The following is a 19,083-nucleotide window of genomic DNA, read 5'->3' on the forward strand; positions in this document are numbered from 1 at the left end:
GCCCCCATTGCCACCTCTCCCCTTCTCCTTATGGGGAAACTGAGGCCCAGGGAGTGGAATGACATTCCCACAGTCCCCTGTGACAGTCGAGGTGCACAGGGTCCCAACTCCCGGGTCTCAGTACTTCCAGCGTCCTGTGTCGCCTTAGCACACTTGGATCTGGGGGGCCCCCTCCCCTCTCTTTGAGCCAGGGCAGGGTTATCCCATTTCAGATGAGAAAGCAGAGGCCCGGGGGCGGGGTCCCTCAGCTGGAGAGGCTGGGGGTGGGGAGGGGTGGGGCACCCAGGTCTAACCCCTCCTCTGGCCATGTGCCCTGGGGCATGTGACTCAGCGTCCAGCTGCCTCAGTCTCCTCGCCCTCCGATGGGACATGGACGGGACCATGGGAACAGTCCCGCCTCAAGGGCAGAGGGCGGGTGACCTGTGCTGGGAAGGGCCTTGTGGAGTCTGTGGAGACACAGACGTCCCTGCAGAGCTGGGCCTGGTCCCCAGGGCCCCCGACTCTGGTGTCAGCCAGATGCCTTGGACCCCGCCTGCCCCTCTGAGACCTCGCCGCCCAGTCAGCCCCGACTGCTTCCACACTTCAAGTCCCCTCTGTGGGAAGCCCCCTGGACCACGTCTCTGCCCTGGGCGGTGGCAGACATACAGGGTCCTGGAGCCCAGGTGAGGGTGTCAGCCTCTCAGCACCAGGCTGGGCTGCTCTTGCTCCGGCTGAATCCTCAGAGCCCAGTGCAGCCGCCACATCTCCCATTTGGGTCAGCAGGATAGCTGCCCGGGGCTGGGAGCTGGGGCAGGGACCCAGACCTGGGCTGTCCAGAGTGGGGGGGACGGGGGGCGGGGGGCCGCCCATTGCATGGATTTGTAGACTGAGGCCCCGAGAGGCAGGTGAGCAGGACCAGGGGGTCTGGAGCGACCTTGGTGACAGCCCTGCTGGTGGTATTTTCCAGGCCCGAACTGCTCACCGAGGGAGTCAAAGAGCCCGTCACGGACAGCCAAGGTACCCTGCTCGGGGTCACGGGCGGGCACTGGGGGGTCCCAGGCCTGTGCCAGCACCCTCCTCCTGCTTCCTCGGTCCTGGTCCCCTCCTCCCCTAGGACTCCCCCACCACCCTCCCGTCGGGTCTGCCCCACCAGATTCCACCTCTGTCCCCGGGTCCCAGGAGCTGCCTGCTCATGTGGCTTCTCTCCCCCGCCCCCAGAGAGGGATTCCGGGGACCCTCTGGTGGACGAGAGCCTGAAGAGGCAGGGCTTTCAAGGTAAGGTGGCAGCTCAGGAGGGGGTCAGCTGTCCCGGTGCCAGGACCTTGACCTGGCTGGGGTTTGGAGGGCCAGGCTGGGGTGGGAGGGGTTGGCAGCCGGGGCAGGGTTGTTGCCTGCCAGCTCTGAGGGAGGGGCTCCGTGGGGGGCGCTGGGGTGGGGACAGTGGGGCCCAGGGCGCTAGAGCCAGCCAGCTGCCCACCGTGTGTTGGCCACCCGCCGAGCCCTTCGTGCCTTGGCACCAGAGGAGGGACAGGGCACCAAGGGCCAGGAGGGCTCTCTGGAGGAGGGGACTGCAGCCGGCTGGGAGGGGGCAGAGGAGGGAGCCCAGGGAGAGACGGGGAAGGGGAGTGCCTTGAGTGAAGGTGTTGAGTGGCCACTGGGCGTGAGAAACAGAGAAACAAGCAGGCGGGGGTCGGGCGAGAGCCAGGGGGCTCCTCCGGCCCTCCCATCAGGGACGGGGATTGTATTGCTTCTCGGCCTTTGGGCAAGATCAAGTGTGGCATCCGGGGCGGGGCCATGGCTGAGAACAGCCATCCCCATGCCTGCCGGGGCAGCTCCAGGATGTGGCTGGGAGTGATCCGGGTGGGTGGCCCTGGGTGGTCACTGTGGCTCTGAGGAGAAAGTGGGGTCAGTGAGACCAGTGGCAGGAAGGGCCAGCCCTGGGAGTGGGGGAACCCGGAGAGAGAAGACCCAAATCCTGGAGGGGCAGCTGCTCACTGCCCAGTCTCTCTCACTCCTTTCTAGAACTTTCTGTCATGAGAGAAGTTCATATCTCTCCTCACCCCATGGCTCCTCATCCCCAGCCCTTTTAGCAGACCAGGGTCCTCACTCCCTCCATCCAACAGCCCAGAGATCCACTCCCACCTGGCCCCTACTCTCTGCCCAGGAGCAGAGCCGGGCTGCAATCTCGCGGGGTCAGGGGCCCGGGGCCCAGGGCGGTGCTGGCACATGGGCTCCTTCTCAGGCCCCTTTGGGTGAGGGAGTGGCCCCGGGAGGTGCCAGGCCAGCTTCTGCCTTGAGGGGCCGCCCCGTTGGCTGAGCTGTGCCCTCTGCCCCTCTCCCCACCGACTGTCAGGGACCCCTGCCTCTCCCGTGGATCTCACCTTCAGGGCTTATTTATTGGTTTGGCAGTTTTCAAATGTCAACAATTAACTTAATTTCCGACTCACTGCTGTTGTCGCAACGGTGTGAGTCCTTCTGGAAAAACCCATCTCTGTGAAGATATTGGTTCTGAAGGACTCTGGGGGGCCCCCTCCGAGGAGCTGATAATTGCCAGAGAAGGAGTTCCTTATAATTAGGAAATCGTATTCCTTAAAAGTCACCAAGTGCCTTTTAATTTAACAGCTCAAATCCATAATTGTTTTTCACTTTGCAGAAAATTACGACGCCCGACTCTCACGGATCGACATCGCCAACACGCTGAGGGAGCAGGTCCAGGACCTGTTCAATAAGAAATACGGTGAGCCCTGGGCGCAGGGGAGGGATGACGGCAGGGCGGGGGCCGGAGCTTCCCAGGTCTGGCCGTGATCACTCTGGGAAAACCATTCATCCACTTACAAATACTTTCTGAGCACTAATTATGCACCAGGCACCGGGGAGACAGTAGTGAATATAACAGACACAGACCCTGCCCTCGTGGGCCGTGTCGACCTGTGAGGTGAGACACAGATTCAGCAGCTATACACAGAATCCAGTAACAGTGAGGAATTGTCCCATTATGCAGGAAAATATCAGGCTGCTCACGAGAGAACAATTTGGGTATTTACTTTATTGGGAGCCAGGGAAGGCCTCTGAAGAAAGAACTGGAGGATGAGTGAGGACTTACTCAAGCAGAGTGGGAAGGAAAGGCATTGTAGCTGAGGTAATAGCACGTGCAAAGGCCCTGAGGCTTGTTCTAAGAAGGGGCAGCAAGCTGAAGCATGAGAGTGGCTGGGGAGAAGAGGAGCCCAGTAGAGCTGGCCAGGAGGCGGGCCCAGTCATCCAGGGCCTTGGAGGGAACCGTGATGTTGCTTTGTATTTTGTTGGGAGGACAGAAGTGGCTGGAGCTGTACTGGTAGAGTGTCTTCCTGGCTGCAGTGAGGACAATGAAAGGCTGCAGGAGGGCAGGGAGGGACGCTGGGAGACCAGCTCCACGGCTGGAGCCGTAATTCAGGCGAGAGAGATGCTGGCGGTGCTGGAGAAAAGCAGCCGGGGGCAGATGTGCCTCAGCTGGAGTCCCTGGGGCTGTGCTGGCCAGGCAGGGGAGGCAGCCAGGCCGAGCGAGTCCCAGCTTGAGGAAGATGAGCCAGGGTCCGTTAAGGTGCTTTTTGGTCTCGAGGAACAAAAACAAACTCAAGCTGGCTTCACCGGTAAGGGGGTGAATGGGCTCCTGATTCAGTTACTGGGACTGCAGAAGGATCACCCCAAACACAGCAGCCTGGAATGACAGTGACCGTTCGCTATCCCTTGGGGCGTCAGTGAGTCCAGAAGTCGGGGGCAGCTCAGCTGGGTGGCTGTCGCTCAGGGTCTCTCCCCAGGTTGCAGTCAGGTGACTGAGGCCGGGCCGTCCCGACAGCTTCCTCACTTGCAGGTGTGGCCCCCGGGCAGGGAACCAGCTGGTGCTGGAGCAGCTGGGCCCCTCAGGCATCTCGCTCGACTCCCATGTGATCTCTGCACGTCGCTTTCCAGCACAGCGCCTCTAGGTAGCTGGATTCCCAGCCAGCTGGAAGCTGCTGCCCTTTATGACCCAGCCTCAGGCCATGCATCACCTCTGCCATACTTTATTAGTTGACGCAGTTACACAGTGCCACCCAGGCTCGAGGGGAGGGGACACAGGTCCTAGTTCTCTGTGGGGGAGTGTTGATGGTACACTGTTAAGAGAGGAACATGTGGGATGAGAGAAATATTGGTGCAGGTTTCTTGGGACTGTATAATCAACCATAGCTCGTAACACGAGAAGTCCAGCAGTAGGGTGGCCTTCAGGATCAGCTGGATCCAGCAGCTCAGAGATGTCCTTGTTATCTTTCCACCGTCTCAGCATCGCCTAAGGCTGGCTTCTTGCTTGCTGACGGAATGGCCACAGCAGTCCAGACAGCCCGCCTGCACCTCCTGGAAGGGAGAGGGCTGGCTCTTCCACAGGCACTCCCAAGAGAGCCAGGTCGTTTCTTTCCCAGAATTCCCTGAGCCCACCACTTGGTTTTCATTGATCCTCACTGAGTCATATGTCCATTCCTTACCCAGTCCCTGTGACAGGGAACCGCCACATGCTCATGGGGTTACCTGGACCTGTCACTGTGACAAGGGAGGAGGAGGGAGTGGAGCCCCTGGGCCACTCGAGACAGGTGGACACCGAAACTGCCAGCCAGGAAGAAGGGGCAGTGTCCTCCCCAAGGAGGAGGGGGAAGATGGTGAGCTCCATTTTGGATGGTCAGTTTGGGGGATAAGTGGAGATGACCCATTGGCTCTCCTGGGGCTACAAACTGAGGGCCAAGGAGCCTGGCGTTTAGAGGGCAGATCAAGGAGGGGAACCCAGGAAGATGGACGCCGAGGAGAGGGCTGGGGTGGGGGGAGTGGTCATCCATGTCGCGTTTTGCCGAAAGAACTACAATTGGCTACTGGATTTGGCAACATGGCGGCCATCGGTCATGGTAGCAAGAGCCGTTCTGGAGGCGAGAGGTGAAGAGGCAGAGACGACAGGGTTCTCATTGATTGTGGGGGTCAATTTTCCTTTCTGTCTGATTTTTTTTCATTTCAAAAAGGATCTCTTTGCAATGGCATATGAACTTGTCAGCAGCAAAGTCAGGATAAGGAATTAAAGACGGGCTGGATATCCATGGAGACAGAAGGTGGATTAGTGGTTGCCAGGGCATGGGGGTGACTGCACAGGGCATGGGGTTTCTCTTTGCAACGATGAAGATATTCTGTAGTTGGATAGTGGTGATCTCACAGCCTCATGAGTGTACTAAAAACCGCTGGATACACTTCAAAATGGTAAATTTTATGGTATGTGAATTCTATCTCAATTGTAGAAAAAACAGACAGGCTGGAGCCATGGCAAGAAGCTGGGGGTAGCAGGAAGACACAGAAATTCTGTCCTTGCTAGATGCAGGGCACAAATCAGGCTCTGAGTTTCCTGGGAGCCAGAGCAAAAGGGGAGGGAGGTCAGTTATGCCATTCCCAGTGTCCATGAGAAAACATTAGTTTATTGCACAGAAAAAGTCGAGCTTTTCCTCCCAGGGCTGAGACGTGTGGAGATTTCTGCAATGTGTCATCATAGGAAGCATCCTGCCACCCTGGGGTGGGTCTCTCAACAAGCCCTGGGTTGGGGGGTGCTGTGAGCTCCCTCCCTTGGTCCAGGAGGGGCTCCAGGGGTGGACCCATCTGAGCCTCGGGGAGCCATGGATGCTCATGCCAGCCTCACAGCATCCAGGGCTGCAGTGCCTACATGAGGTCCTTGCCCCCACGGGCAGGGACCACAGGGGGGAGCCTCAGGGATGGCCCCGGCTGAGGATGGGGCAGCAGCAGCCACCCCTCCCCGGGACTGCCCCCAGGCCACTTGTGAGAGCGAGTGCAGTCGCTGGGGTGGGCAGGCCCAGCCCTCCACAGGGGGTTGGTGCCAGGAATGAGGCCAGCGCCCAACGCAGGAGGAGGGCCCGGGGTCTGAGCCACCCCTGGCTGGCCTCCACCGGCTCCCTGCTCCCGGTGCAGTCTGCCCCCCAGCCAGCCGGTCCTGAACAGGCAGGGCCGGCTGTGCCCCCAAAGGGCCATCCTCGAGACGGGCTCTCGGTCCCCAGGCCGTGAGGCTGAGCAGCCTCAGCTGCTGTCCTCTCCCCAGAAGCTGTGGCCACACCTGCCCCGCCCGGCCCTGGCCCTGCACCACACACCCCCTGACTCCCAATCCTCCACCGGCCGCGCCCTTCCACGTGCCACACGACAGCTTTCTCACACCCCTGTGTGCGTGACCTGTCCCATTCGTGCGCGGAGCATCGTCACACCCACACGCCGGCATCGCCTCTGGCTCCTGACAGCACTTCCTCTGTCCCTCTCGTCCACAGGGGAAGCCTTGGGCATCAAGTACCCGGTGCAGGTCCCCTACAAGCGGATCAAGAGCAACCCCGGCTCAGTGATCATTGAGGGGCTGCCCCCAGGCATCCCGTTCCGAAAGCCCTGCACCTTCGGCTCCCAGAACCTGGAGAGGATCCTTGCGGTGGCCGACAAGATCAAGTTCACGGTCACCAGGTACCCCGGGGGAGGGAGGAGGCAAGACCAGTGTGGGCGGGCTTGCTCCAGGGGACCTTGGCCTTTCCCTCCAGCCGGTGCTGCTGGGGTCCTGCCCTCCCTGCTGGACAGACAGCTCTCCCAGCGCCATCCCGGGGGGCTGAGGGGGGCTGCAGGCCAGCCGGGCTGCGGGGAGCCCCACAGAGGTGAGACCCAGCCCCACCTCAGCCGCCGCAGCAAGGCGGCCCTCGTGGGCCCTTCTTGCCCATAGCCCCCAGGAGAGGCACTCGTCCACTTCAGAGGGGGGACACCAGACAAGTGGTTTGCCCAAGCTTGCAGAGCCAGCCCGGGCAGAGCTAGCAGGACACCCTGTCACCTTCCTGCCACAGTCACAGTGTCCCGCCTGTGCACGTGAATCACCGAGCATCTTGTTAAAATGCCGATTCTGAGGCGGTAGACAGTTCTCATGAGCTCCCAGGCCCCCCGCCCCCCACCGACACTTCCGTCTCTCTTTCTCTTCCAGGCCCTTCCAAGGACTCATCCCAAAGCCTGGTAAGAGGCGCCTGTTGTGGGGGGACCACTTGGCATGGGGGGCCGGCCACAGTGCTGGTGCCTGAGGCTGGAGCTGAGCTCCCCGTGGGACCCCGGGTCTGGGCCCTGGAGCGGGAGCCAGGCTGCCCTTCTGCCCTGCCGCTCACCTGGCTCCTGTCCACGTGGGAGGAGGAAGGCGAGGCGGGAACCCGGACAGTGACGGGGATGGGATGGCACTGGCGACGGTTAAACTTCACTCAGCCGGGGCTCGGGGGACCCAGCCCCGACTGCTCCTGACCTAAGGGGCCTTATTGACCTCGCTGAGTGGATGAGGTTGATGGCGGGTGGGTTCCTGGTCTCAGAGGGTAGGGCGTCTCTGTGGAGACCGCGAGCTTGGTGGTAAGATGTGGCTTACCGCCCTTAGATGGTAAATGTGCCTCCTGACCCCTGTTCGAGGCATCCATCCCCCTGCGTCTCCTCCACGGCTGAGTCCTGGCCCTCCCCACCCTGAATGAGCAGAGCTGTCCCTGCGGGGGCGACACAGCCACCTTGTGAGTGTTCCGGGCCTCCCAGGAGGAAGCTGCACACACTGACCTGCTGACCTAGAGCCTGTGTGTAGAGAGACAGGGCGCCCGGCCACCCCGCCCCAGGAGGCCAGCCAGCCCTGCCCTTGGGGAGGCCGTGCCCATGTTCTGGGAGCGGGCAAGCGGCCGTGCCCAGAACAGAGGGGACCTGCAGGACAGGAATCTGATGTCACAGCCACGGTGACGTCCCTCCCCCCCTGCCTCAGGGCCACGCACCCTGCTCCCTGGAGCTGCTCACTCCCTGTGCCCAGGCCTGGCTTGCTGGGCTTCTGGAGAAGGGGCGAGAGGCCATCACACTGGAGGGGACAGACTTCCTGGGAGTGGAGTGATGGGCAGCTCCCTTGGGCCTCAGGGAAGACCGGGGGAGAGGGACATGCTTGGTGGGTGAGCAGCAGGGGTCCAAGGCCACCCAGAGGTGGTTTTCCAGAGCTCTCAGCAGTGTGGGAGCGAGCAGATGTCAGTGAGGCGGAGACGGTGGCCGTGGCAGCCCAGTGGGACTGTGCCCGGAGATGCCCAGGTGTCAGATGCTGCGCCGGCCATGTCACCTGGGGTCCTGCACTGTTGCCAAGGCTCTGCCTCGGCATGCGGTGTTTTAGGCCCCAGGTCACAGCGATGAACACACAGGGGGCATCTCGTTTACTCCGCAGACCTGTGAGGTAGGTGCAAGGGCGACCTACAGGGGAAAGAGAGGCTTGGAGTGTCAGCGATGTGCCTGCGTCACACGGCAGCAGGTGGCCCCGAGGCCTCAAGGCCCGTGCTGTGGAGCTCTGGCCGTGCGGCTCCAGATCCCTCTCGCACACCCGTGGCGGGGTGGAACCGGGGGCTGCGCCATTGGGACGGCCACATCGGAGGTGAGTCCCTCCGCAGGAAGCCAGCTGGGGACAGTGGGGCCTGGCGGGAGAGGAATGGCCATCCCAGGCCTGTGGACAGCACAGCTCCCTTCTCATCGGCCACAGAAACCAGGACACACACCTTCCTGGTGCCCCCGTGGCCCCTGGACCGTCTCGGCCCTCTGTCGACCAGCCTTGGTCTAGGACCATGGTGGGCAGTCTGTGGTCCGCTCACCTGCCCCGTGGCAGAGGCCCCAGGCCCCATCCATGGTTTCAGGCCCGCTGGCTTCCATCTCCAGGCTGATAGACATCGGTGCTGAGTGCCACCAAGTCAGCTTCCCTCCACTGCCTGGCCGGGCCCCCTTTGCTGAGGGAGAGCAGAGACGCAGGAGGGGGTTTGTCAGCCTCCCCTCTGCACCCTCCCTTCCGCTGCCTACCCCTCCTTTCCGGAAGGAAGGGTCCTGTGGAGGCCTGAAGATACCGTGCTCGAGGGGCACGCATGTTTTTAATGAGATTGGAAAGCAGAAGAGGAAGAGCCGTTCATGACACTTCATGTGTGCCGGGCTGGCAGTTCAGCGTGCAGCGCTGTCATCTTTTTCTGTCCCCTTTTTATGGATGAAGAAACTGAAGCAAGGGAAGCTCAGTGCCTTGCCGAGATGCCCCACCTGTAGCGAAGGAACTTGTGGCTCCAGCGCCCGGCTCCCTGCGCTTGGCCAGGGGCCCCCGATGGCGGGTGGCCGCTGTACTGTGGAGCCTGCGCCAGACGGTGGAGTGCCAGGCTTCGGGGAGGAGCCCTGGGGCAGGGGGCAGCAGGCCTCACGCAGACCGCAGGGCTCCTGGGCCCCTCGGGACGTGGCCTCCTCCACCAACTGGGGCTCGCCCTCCGGCCTAGGGAGCTGGCGTCCCGTCTTGCTGTGTGAACAGCTTCTCGAATCTCAGCCGTTGCCCCATGGGGAGCTCCTGCCCACCATCTCTGAGCCGTCCACCCACCTGCCCGCCCATCGGCCTTCCCATTGGCTCCTTTGTGCAGCATGCACCTGTGGAAGTGCTTTCTCTACCCACACGGTGTGGAGAGGGTGGCAGGCTGCCTGGAAGAGGCGACGGGGAAGCGGCCCTGGCCACAGCCCTCGGGAGAGAGCTGCAGCGCCTTTCTGGGCATTGGCACCTGGGCCCGGTGTCCGCCTGGAGGGGCCCGAGCAGTGGGTTGGCAGGCTGGCGCCACGCCTCCTCAGCCACTTGTCAGACTGGGCTGGGAAGGTGTCCAGGCTCCCAGGAGCCTCCAAGGCTTCACAGAGGCTGTCGAGGGCTGCTCTCACCCCAGAGAGGCTGCTCCCAAGCCCTCCGGCGGGCGCTCGCGGAGGCCTGCTGCAGCCCGGCCCCAGGTCTGGAGGGCAGTGGGCAGTGCGGGAGGCGGGTGCCCTGGCCGTGTGGTGGAGCGGCTGCGAGCTACTTTGGGATCGCGGGACCGAGGAAGCATGTGGGCCGTGGGAAAGCACCACTGGTGCCAGACGGACCGGGTCCAAATCCCTGCCCCTCTAACCAGCTGTATGGCTGGGCATGTGGTTTCGTGTCCCTCCACTGTCAGGTGGAGAGAGGCATGCCTGTCCTCCGCGTGGCCTGAACTAGATGCACGGTGGGTGGAGGGGGTGAGCTTGGAGGGCTGTTCCCCCTGCTGCGCCCAGGCATCGTCCTGACGCTTGGGCGAGAGGTCTGTAAAGTCTTCCTTTACCAACTTTCCTTTGTAAGGTGTTTCACAGTGGGGCTGGCGGTTGTTATTGTTATCCCTGGGGCTTAGGAAGGCTTCCTGGAGGAAGTGACGTTGAGCTGGTGACTGATGGTGAGCAGAACTATGTGTGGTGTTGACACAGGGCACAGCCTAGGGAAGGCACAGGGCGGTGTCCAGGGGACGTGGCTGGGGCACCAGTGGGGGATGATGGAGTCAGCGCGGCCAGGAGGTGCCAGGCTCAGGGGGTGCGGCGTGTTAGGCCAAAGAGGCAGGCCTTATCCTGGGCACAGTGGAAACTTCCAGAGACTTTTCTTTTTTCTCTCACCCTCTTCTAAAAAGGTGGAATATGCGTTAGTCTGTAAACTCAAAAGTGTAAGTGAGACATGTGAATTTTCTTTTTTGTTCTTCTGAAATTGAACTAGATTCCTCCCAAAAGCCCCATACACAGTGGCAGAACCTTAATCTGAGTCCTTGTAGGATCTCCTTTTTCCTGAGCATGTGGCCTAGTGCCAGAAGCATTCACAGTGCCAAGAAGTTAGAGCGGGGACCCATCAAGTTTTGAATGTCGTGTGTGCCATTGGTACCCACGGACATCCATCCTCTCTGGTAGTTGGAGAGATGCCCCTTGTTCCTGCCCATGGAGGACCCCGGGGCCTGGAACCATCTAGGAAGCCCACCCCTGCTGCCACTTTCACACTCAGAGGGTTTGAGCGTGAGCGGACCCCTGCCCAGGGGAGGTGGCGCCAGCAGGAGGGGGTGCTGGGGAGAGGGCCTTGGGTGTGAGGCTTAGGGCGGAGGGGCCTTCTGTGGAGGGGAGAGACCCTGTGCAGGATGGCACTGAGATTTCCTGGGTCACTTACTGAAGCTTTTCTGACAGCACTGTCTCGAGAAGGAATTCTAGAGAAGGGAAGGATGCTTTGAAGATAGGCCGCTTTTCTAGTCTGCGGCTCTCCTAATGCTTCCTGGAGCTGTGGCCGCCGGAGTGCGGCGGGGCATGGCCACTGCTGGGCTAGTTTTGTTCTGGGTCAAAAGAGATGACCCTAGGAGGCTTCTGGTGTTGTCCCAACAGGGTACAGCTCATCTGCCCCCAGGGCCTCAGTTTCCCCACTGGTTCTAGTGGCGCTTCCTGCCCATGCTGAGCGCCGGGCAGGTGCTGGGCTGGAGAGGAAGGGGACTTGGACCGAGCCTTGGAGGTCGGTGGGGGACTTCAGGCCTCAGCGGGGGGCACTGTGGGCCCGGGCGTCACAGGATCCCCAAGGGATGGGCGTGCTTCTGGAGGGCCTGGTTGGGGGCTGGGGTGCCCAGTGAGCTCCAGCTCTTCCCACAAGGGGCCGAGGTAAGCCAGGCCTGACCCCAGGGCCGAAGCGAGTGGGTGCTGGGAGGGGTACACACCAGTGTCGCTCCTGTAGCCACACTGTGGACCACCCGGCACACCAGTGTCGCTCCTTTCCCCAGCCTGGGCTGCTCCCACCTCTCCCACCTGCCTGGGCAGTGCTGACGTAAGCTGGGGGCCTGGCCACAGGGCGGAGAGGCTGGTGCCTGAGGACACCTCCCAGGAGTCTGCCCTCACAGCCCCAGGCGCCCGGCTCGGGAACAGATGCCACAGGGCCACAGGTCCCATGCCTGTGGTGGAAATTTAGGAAAAAATAAATTTAGGAAATTTAGAAATCTCATTCCCCAGATGGCTGTTCCTTTTTACGATGATACATTTCTTCCAGATTTTTCCCCAAGCTTATTAATTTTACATCTGTTGTTCTTTCTATAAATTTATACATACACTTAAAACAAAAGCATTTTCCCATGTCTTTAAAAGCACTTTATAATAGTCCCTCGTCTGGCTGCATCATGATTACGTAATTGCCCTGTCCCCCATTGGGGACATTTGGGTAACTCCTCACACCGTGGACACCTAGCATACTCATCATGCTCATGATTTGCCAATTACAAAGCCTTCCCATCTGAGCACATGTGATCTCCCCCAGTAACTAGTTTTACAGTAGAAAACTGAGGCTCAGAGAGGTTAAGGAACTTGCTAGAGATCACACAGCATATGCGCGTTCTCTCCTCCCCCTCATCTTTCATCTACACTGGATGGCTCTTTGCTTCCCCCTTCTGGCTACCAGCATCTATAACATTGGTCCTGTCTGTAACCCTTTAGGCTCGCAATTAATCCTTCAGATTCATCTATCTGTACCAAAAAAATTTGTTGAGTGCCTGCTCTATGCCAAGCAAGATCTGAGACTACAAAATAGACCAAAATCTCTACCCTCGTGGTGCTTATATTCTAGTGAGAGAGACAGATGAAGAATAAATAGTATATTTGATGGTGACAAGTGCCATGGAGACAAATACAACAGAGACAGGACTGCCTGTCGGGAGAACAGCTTTAGACAGGCTGCACCAAGAGATAAGGCCTGAACAAGGTGAGGGTATGAGCCATGTAGAAATGCCAGTTGGAGCATCCGGGGGAGGAGCCAGTCAGCGCAAAGGCCCTGGGGCTCTGGATATATTTTGTACGTAGGGCCAACAGGATTGCTGATATAGTGGATGTGGGGTGTGAGGAAAAGATCTGCCATGAGCAGCTGGAGGCGAATGGGGCAGCATCTGACTCATGGGCAAGTTTGATACCCAAGTGGACAGGCAGGACGGGCTGATCTAGAGTTCAGGGAGGGTCCCGCTGGAGACGTGCAGTTGGGGGCTGTTCTGCATTTAAGTCATGAAGCTGGGTCACAGCGGCTGTGAGTGTGGACAACGGGACGGGCCCTCCGGCACTGAGGCACTGGAGAGATGTGAGACAGCTGGCCCCCCCAGAGGGCATGGTGTTCCAGAAGCCAAGTGAGAAACTTGAAGGAGAGTGACTCCTGGGCCCAAATGCTGCTGCGAGGTCACGTCCAGGGGACCTGAGACGGGAGCGTGCGACAGTGCGACCCACAGGCCCGGGAGTGGAGTAGTTGAGACGGTTTCGGGGAGGGCTGGGGACCTGGGTGGACTGGTGGGCTTAGGAGGGAGAGAGAAGAGACGTGGAACCCCCAGGGGCGGGTGACTCTGCAGGGGCAGGAGGAGAGCCGGGTGGGAGCTGCAGGGTGTAGTGGGATCAGGAGGGGACAGCATGACTTCAGAGAAATGAGTGATGCAGCCGGGGGGTGGGGGTCAGTGGGGCGGGAGAAGGGGGCTGAGAGCTTGTGTGCGAGCCCCTCTGCCGGCTCCTCAGAGAGGGACGGGGAAGGGGACCCCGGGGACTGTGCGCCCCGATGGGGATGAGGGGTTGTTGGCGTCAGGATCCCAGAGGGAGGGCTGGAAAGATGGGAAGGGACAGTCAGAGAAGCATGCGTGATATGGACACCCTGGAGGGGCCATGATGCTGATGACCAGAGGTGTGGACGTGGCCAGAGGGAGGAGAGGAGGTCGAGGTACAAACGGCCAGCGGCGTGTCGCACGCAGGCTGATCCCCAGGAAACGTGACGGAGCGGTGTTGGTCTCCTGAGCCGCAGCTGCCGTGCAAGGTCAGCGCCACCTGCAGGAAGGACCCGGCCCTCTGCTCCCCCCACCCCGGGGAGAACCAGCTCCCACGGGCAGGCCACCCGCTCTGGGGTCAGGGAGAGCTCTGGGGCTGACGTCCCCCAGGCGGAGAAGGGGATGGAGGAATTCCAGACTGAGTGGCAGCCTCGGGAAAGGTAGGGAGCCGTGAAGTGACCACATCCCACCTTTGCCCACAGCGCTATGGACCCTGTGTCACAGCAAGCCTTGAGTCCTCGAGACAGGCCCGTGAGGGAGACACTGCCGTCGTTCCCATTTTGCAGCTGAGCACACTGAGGCTCAGAGAGGCGGAGTTACGTGGCACGGGGCCCCAGCCAGCCCCAGCCTTGGGAGGGGGGCGGTGGGGGGGGTGACAAAAGAGTGAGGCCTGGCTTAGAAGAGGCCTTGACCTGCACGCTATGACTCCAGCTTTGTCTTGTGACATTGGAAGTTTTTTCAGTCAACAAAATGGTGGGCTCGGGTTTGCACTGTCTTGTGATTGCCATGGTAACCAGGCTCTCAGCCACCACAGGTGGATTGCAGGAGGCAAAACTGGGGCAGTGACACCAGGCCGTGGGGCTGTGGGACCCAGAGGTGGGTGGAGTTAGGGGTGTGAGGAGGGAGAGAGGGCGGAAGGTTCTGAAAGGGTGACCGTGGTGCTCATCCCCAAGGCTAGATCTGCAGGCCTGTGAGAGCTCCAGGGGCAAATGTGCAGTCAGCGGGGCTCTGGTGGTGCTTAGAGCCGGCAGGGTCGCAGTGTCATGTGAAGGTGGCAGCTGCTGCCACCGCTCAGGAGCTAGCAGAGGGGCCAGGGCAGCCTGGGGACGCACACACTGACCTCCAGGGGACCTTGAAGGAATAGAGGGAGGCTGAGCCCGAGGAAAGGAGGTAGAGGAATTTGTGGGCAAGAAGAGCTGAATCGGGCAGCTGTGTGCAGAGTCCTCTGGGCAACACCAGAGGGATGAAGGAAATAGAGAACATTCTAGAACTTCTCAAATAGCGGTGGCTTAAAAAAAAAAAAAAGACTTGGAAGGTGGTGGATTTCCTGTCACTGGAGGGATTTGAGCAGAGGTTGAGAGGCCCCTTCCACGGGGCGGGCTACAGGAGAGGGCGGGAGGACGGTCCCTGCCAGAGCCACCTCTGTGGTGCCTGTCTGTGCCTGCCTGCCCGGAGCCCGGCCCCTGAGAACTAGGGAGGGCGTGGGGGGCGGGATGCCCCCAGGCGGCTCCCTTGCTCCTCGCACGTTTGGGAACCAAATGGTCACCCCGAGTTACAGGCCCAGCTGCCCTGCCCTGGCCCCTTCTGGGCGACCCAGGGCTCTCCGGGGACCCAGGCCAGCTTCCTCTCCTTTGGTTCTCCATGTACCCCCGAGGCGTAGCCAGGCCCCTCCACACTGGGATGCAGCAGGGCTGCTGGCTTCCTGTCCAACTCCAGCAAGTCAGGTTTACCTGGGCCTCAGTTTCCCTACCTGTAAAATGGGAAACGTCCCACACCAGGGGTGTCCTGGGGCACACAGCCTAGGCAAAGAGGGGAGGAACGAAGGGCCTGTCTCATGCCGAGGTGGCGAGGCAGAGAGGCCACTAGGCTGGAGTGTGGAGGGCGTGGCTTTGTGGCGTGGACTTGCACCTGCAGACCCAGCATCGGCACTGATGTCCCCGCGGCTGGAGCCAGGGCCCAAGTTCTTGTGGGGCCCCAGCTTTATCTAGGGCATTCTCACATCGTCCACTCCACAAAGTCTCCACTTGGGTTTTAATTTGTGAAACTATGTTAAATTACATTCTGCTAAGGAAAATAGGAAATTCGGCCTCATTCCCTTTGCACCCCGGCGCTGTCTGAGGCCCAGTTTGAGAAGCTCTGCCGTGGAGGAAGGGCCTGCCAAGCAGAGGGCTCCGATCCCTCTGTGCGAACCGGGCTTCCCGGAAAAGGGGACCTGAGATGCCAGCGTGAGGTTGACCTCAGCAGAGGGTGTCACGGGGTCAGGTCCCCTTCTGCCCCTCAATTCCACCACTTCCGAGCTGTGTGATCTTGGATAAGTTAACTGACTGTCTGTGATCTTGGTAAGTTAACTGCCATCTCTGAGCCTCGAGGTGGCATGGAGCAGAGCCGCCCGCCCTCCGTGGTCCCCCTGCCCTCCCCCTCCCACCGCCCAGGACCTGAGTGTCGTGTTCTCGTTCCCAGCCGCACACTGGCTCAACCCTTCGGTCCCTGCCTCCCTCTCTCGGCCTTCCCCACAGCTCTGTCATGCTCTTGAGAGCTCAAAATAAAACCATCCTTGCTCAGGTTTCTAAAGATATCACAATTCCAGCGCCAGCCACATGTTTCTCCACTCAATTATCTCTGCTTTTCTCTGTTAATTAGGCTCCAGTCATGATCTCCCTCTGCCTTCCCGGGAAGAGCTGGCATCTGCAGGGCGGGGCCTGGAGGCCTGGTGGGCAGACCGTCTGCCGGCCGGGGTTGGCCCGCTGCCTCCTTTCTTCCAGGCGCGATGGCACCCTGTGACGTTGGGGCTGCCCCCTCCCTGCCTGGGGGGCTCCGCTGGCTCAGGGCAGCCCCGTCCTGCCCCTGGGTTGGTCGGCGGCCCCCAGCCCTGCCAGGTGGGGGAGGGGCTCAGGTTTCCCAGTGGTTGTTAGATGGGGGGCTCACAGGCCCCAGAAAGGAGCGGTGGGGGCTTCAGATTCCTCTGCAACATTCCAGAAAGCTCCACTGAAACTGTTTCCCCAGCTGGGACCACCCAGGCTGACGGGAACAACCAATGCCTTTATTTAGGCTGGAGTGAGATCAGCATGGGGGTCGCCGGGCTCCACGGGCTGACCAGAAGCCCCCGCTGGCGCTGGCTGAGCCGTGTCCCAGAGCCACAGTGGGGGCGGGGGCGCGGGGGGCCCAGCACATGTGGTTGCCTGGGAGGACTCCCTCTCTCATGCCTCCTGGGGGGGGTCTGGTGACCCAGGGTTCCCACAGTGGGATGTAGGCCTGGGACCACAGCCCCAGCCCTCTGGAGCCCCCAGGTGTGGGGACGGGGCGGGCCCTTCGGGCCTTCGGGAGCTCGGGCACAGTTACTTGCCCCGGGGACCGTTCCAGGGTGTCTGTGGGGCCAGGCACTGGGCGGGGTGCTGGGCTTCTGACCGAGACCGATGAAGAACCCTCCTCACAGCACGTACCCGCTGGTGCAGGTGCAGAGAATACACACTGCCAGGTATACAACGTATTAGGGGGGAGAGCTAAGGAGGAGCAAGGAAGCAGCTAGGAGGGGTTGTGTTCTTTTTTAGGGGTTGCAGCATTAGATGGGTGGAGGCCAGGGAGGGCTTTTGAGTAAAGTGCTTGAAGGGGGCGGTAGTGAGCCAGGAGGCTCGGGAAGGGCCCTGTGAGCTGAGAGAACAGCATCCGCAAAGGCCCTGGGGTCGCCTGCCTGGGTGTTGGAGGAAGGAGGGGGGAAGTGGTAGGAGATGAGGTGGAAATGAGGAGAGAAGGAAGATTATTTGGGGCCGGATAAGAATGTGGACTTTTGCTCCGAGTAAGCTGGGAGCCAGTGCAGGCTTCCGAGCAGAGGAGAGACAGACTCCAGTTTGGGATTTAAGAGGATCCCTCTGGCTGCTGGGTGGAAGCAGGGAGAGCCAGCTGAGGCCTGGTGGTGGCAGTTGGGGGAAGTCATTGGCTCCAGGACTTTTGGAGCTAAAACCAGCGGAACCTGCTGGGGTGTGCTATGAGAGGGAGAGAGGAGGCCTGTTTGACTTCAGGGATCTTGATGAGCTTCTCGAAGGACAGCGGTGCCAGCAGCTGAGACGGAAGATGTGCGAGGAGCCGGCTGGGGAGGGGTGGTGTGGCAGGCACTCCGTGTGTGACGTGTTAAGTCTGGGGTGCCATCTAGTAGCGGTTCCGTGCTCAGGTCGGGGGCTGAGGGGTACGGTCCAGGCCTGAGGTTTGGTTTGGGAGTCGGGAGCGTCTCATTGGTATTTAAAGCCGTAAAGCAGAAGGTCAGCAGCAGGGGGTCGGGTCAGGCCGCTGGAGCTCTGGTGCCCTCAGCTCTCATGGCTCAGGAGGGTGAGGAGCGGGTGAGGCAGCAGGCACCCAGGACTGGGTGGTGTCCTAGAGCTCAGTGGGAAACTCCCTTTTTTCCCTGGGGAGAGCCCCTTGCCCCTCATGGCCATGAAGATCCCACAACCCAGGGACCTGGCTGAGTGTCCCATGGGGACACTGGGGTCAGGCCCTGAGCAGTGACGGCTTCTCAGCAGGACCCAGGCTTGGGCGTGGCATGTCCTAGGTGTGACCCCGTATGCAGAATTAGAGATGCCACACAAGGTGGGGCAGGGGGAGAAGGCCGCCCCTCCATGCTCCCTGAGGTGGGGGAGCCCCAAGTTTCCATTGTCTGTGCATGAAACTGAGCGAGTTCCTCATGGCCTCTCGCGTGGGGACGGGGAGTGGCAGAGCAGGACGAGAGCACAGGAGCTGGGCGAAAACACGAAGCATCAGACCAGCGGAGGATCCTGTTTACCAGGGGAAGAAGGATGCACTTGGCTCGTGAACAACCAAGAGCCCTCAGTAGGCTTTAAACGAGGGACTGTTTAGAAGAGAGGATGCATTTGGGGAGGCGGGGAGAGGTGTTGCCGCAGTGACGTGGGCGGTGGGCTGCACCTGCAGGATGCATCTTGGATGGGAAAGTGGCCCATCACGGTCACCGCCTGGGTTTGTGGATGGAGCGAGGGGGCGCAGGGCGTTTGTGCTAGTCCTGTGGCTGCTGTAACAAATTACCCCAACGTCGGCGTCTTAAAGCAGAACAGATTTATCCCTTTGAAGTCTTAGAGGTAGGAAGTCTGAAATGAGCCTCACAGGGCCAAAGTCAGGGTGTCAGCCAGGTGCGCCCCTCCCCCCCCCCCCCAGCTCTCGGGGAATCCGTTTCCTTGTCTTTTCCAGCTTCTAGAGGCCGCCCACATTCCTCGATTGGGTCCCATTCGCGTTCAAAGTGCATCGCTCACCTTCTGCTGCTTTTGTCCATCTGCCTCCTCCTTACAAGGATGCCTTACGTTTAGGGCCCGTCTAAATAGTCCAGGATGATCTCCTCATCTCAAGATCTGTGACTCCATCACACCAGCCGTCCCTTCTGCCCTATAGAGAAACACAGTTGCAGGCTCCGGCATTAGGATGAGGACAGCTTTGGGGCTGCTACTCAGCCTGCTGCAGGGTTGGAGGCAGCCAGGGTTGCTGTCCTGAGCACCCGTGTAAGAGTGTGCGGCCAGCGACCCACAAGAAGCCCAGGGAGGAGCGGCAGGTCGGAGAGGCCATTCGGGGACGTGCAGAGTCAGGTGCTTGAGGCCGGTGGAAGCGTGGGTTTGGGGGTTGCAGGTGCAGAGGCGGGAGGAGGGCCCGCATCGTGGAGGGGTAGGAGCAAGAGCCGCTTGCCCCCTCCATGTGCACACAAGGGATTTTGTTTTGTTTTTTACTGTACTGG

General features: G+C 60.6%; 1 protein-coding gene across 15 annotated transcripts in view; it reads left to right on the plus strand.

Moving 5' to 3' along the window:
* Positions 1–19,083, plus strand: part of GTF2IRD1 (GTF2I repeat domain containing 1) — a 110,289-nt gene that overhangs the window by 74,789 nt on the left and 16,417 nt on the right. For 9 of the 15 annotated variants that reach the window (XM_070567784.1, XM_070567779.1, XM_070567774.1 and 6 more), the window contains 5 exons: positions 947–996; positions 1,198–1,254; positions 2,633–2,716; positions 6,291–6,474; positions 6,977–7,005. In XM_070567784.1, the coding sequence (XP_070423885.1) occupies positions 947–996; positions 1,198–1,254; positions 2,633–2,716; positions 6,291–6,474; positions 6,977–7,005 (404 nt within the window). Of the gene's footprint in view, positions 1–946; positions 997–1,197; positions 1,255–2,632; positions 2,717–6,290; positions 6,475–6,976; positions 7,006–8,215; positions 10,131–19,083 lie in introns of those variants that run through there. The other 6 variants (XM_070567781.1, XM_070567780.1, XM_070567783.1 and 3 more) reach the window with 2 other exon arrangements.

This window comes from Equus przewalskii, chromosome 12 (assembly GCF_037783145.1).
Source record: "Equus przewalskii isolate Varuska chromosome 12, EquPr2, whole genome shotgun sequence".
NCBI classification, from domain to species: domain Eukaryota; kingdom Metazoa; phylum Chordata; class Mammalia; order Perissodactyla; family Equidae; genus Equus; species Equus przewalskii.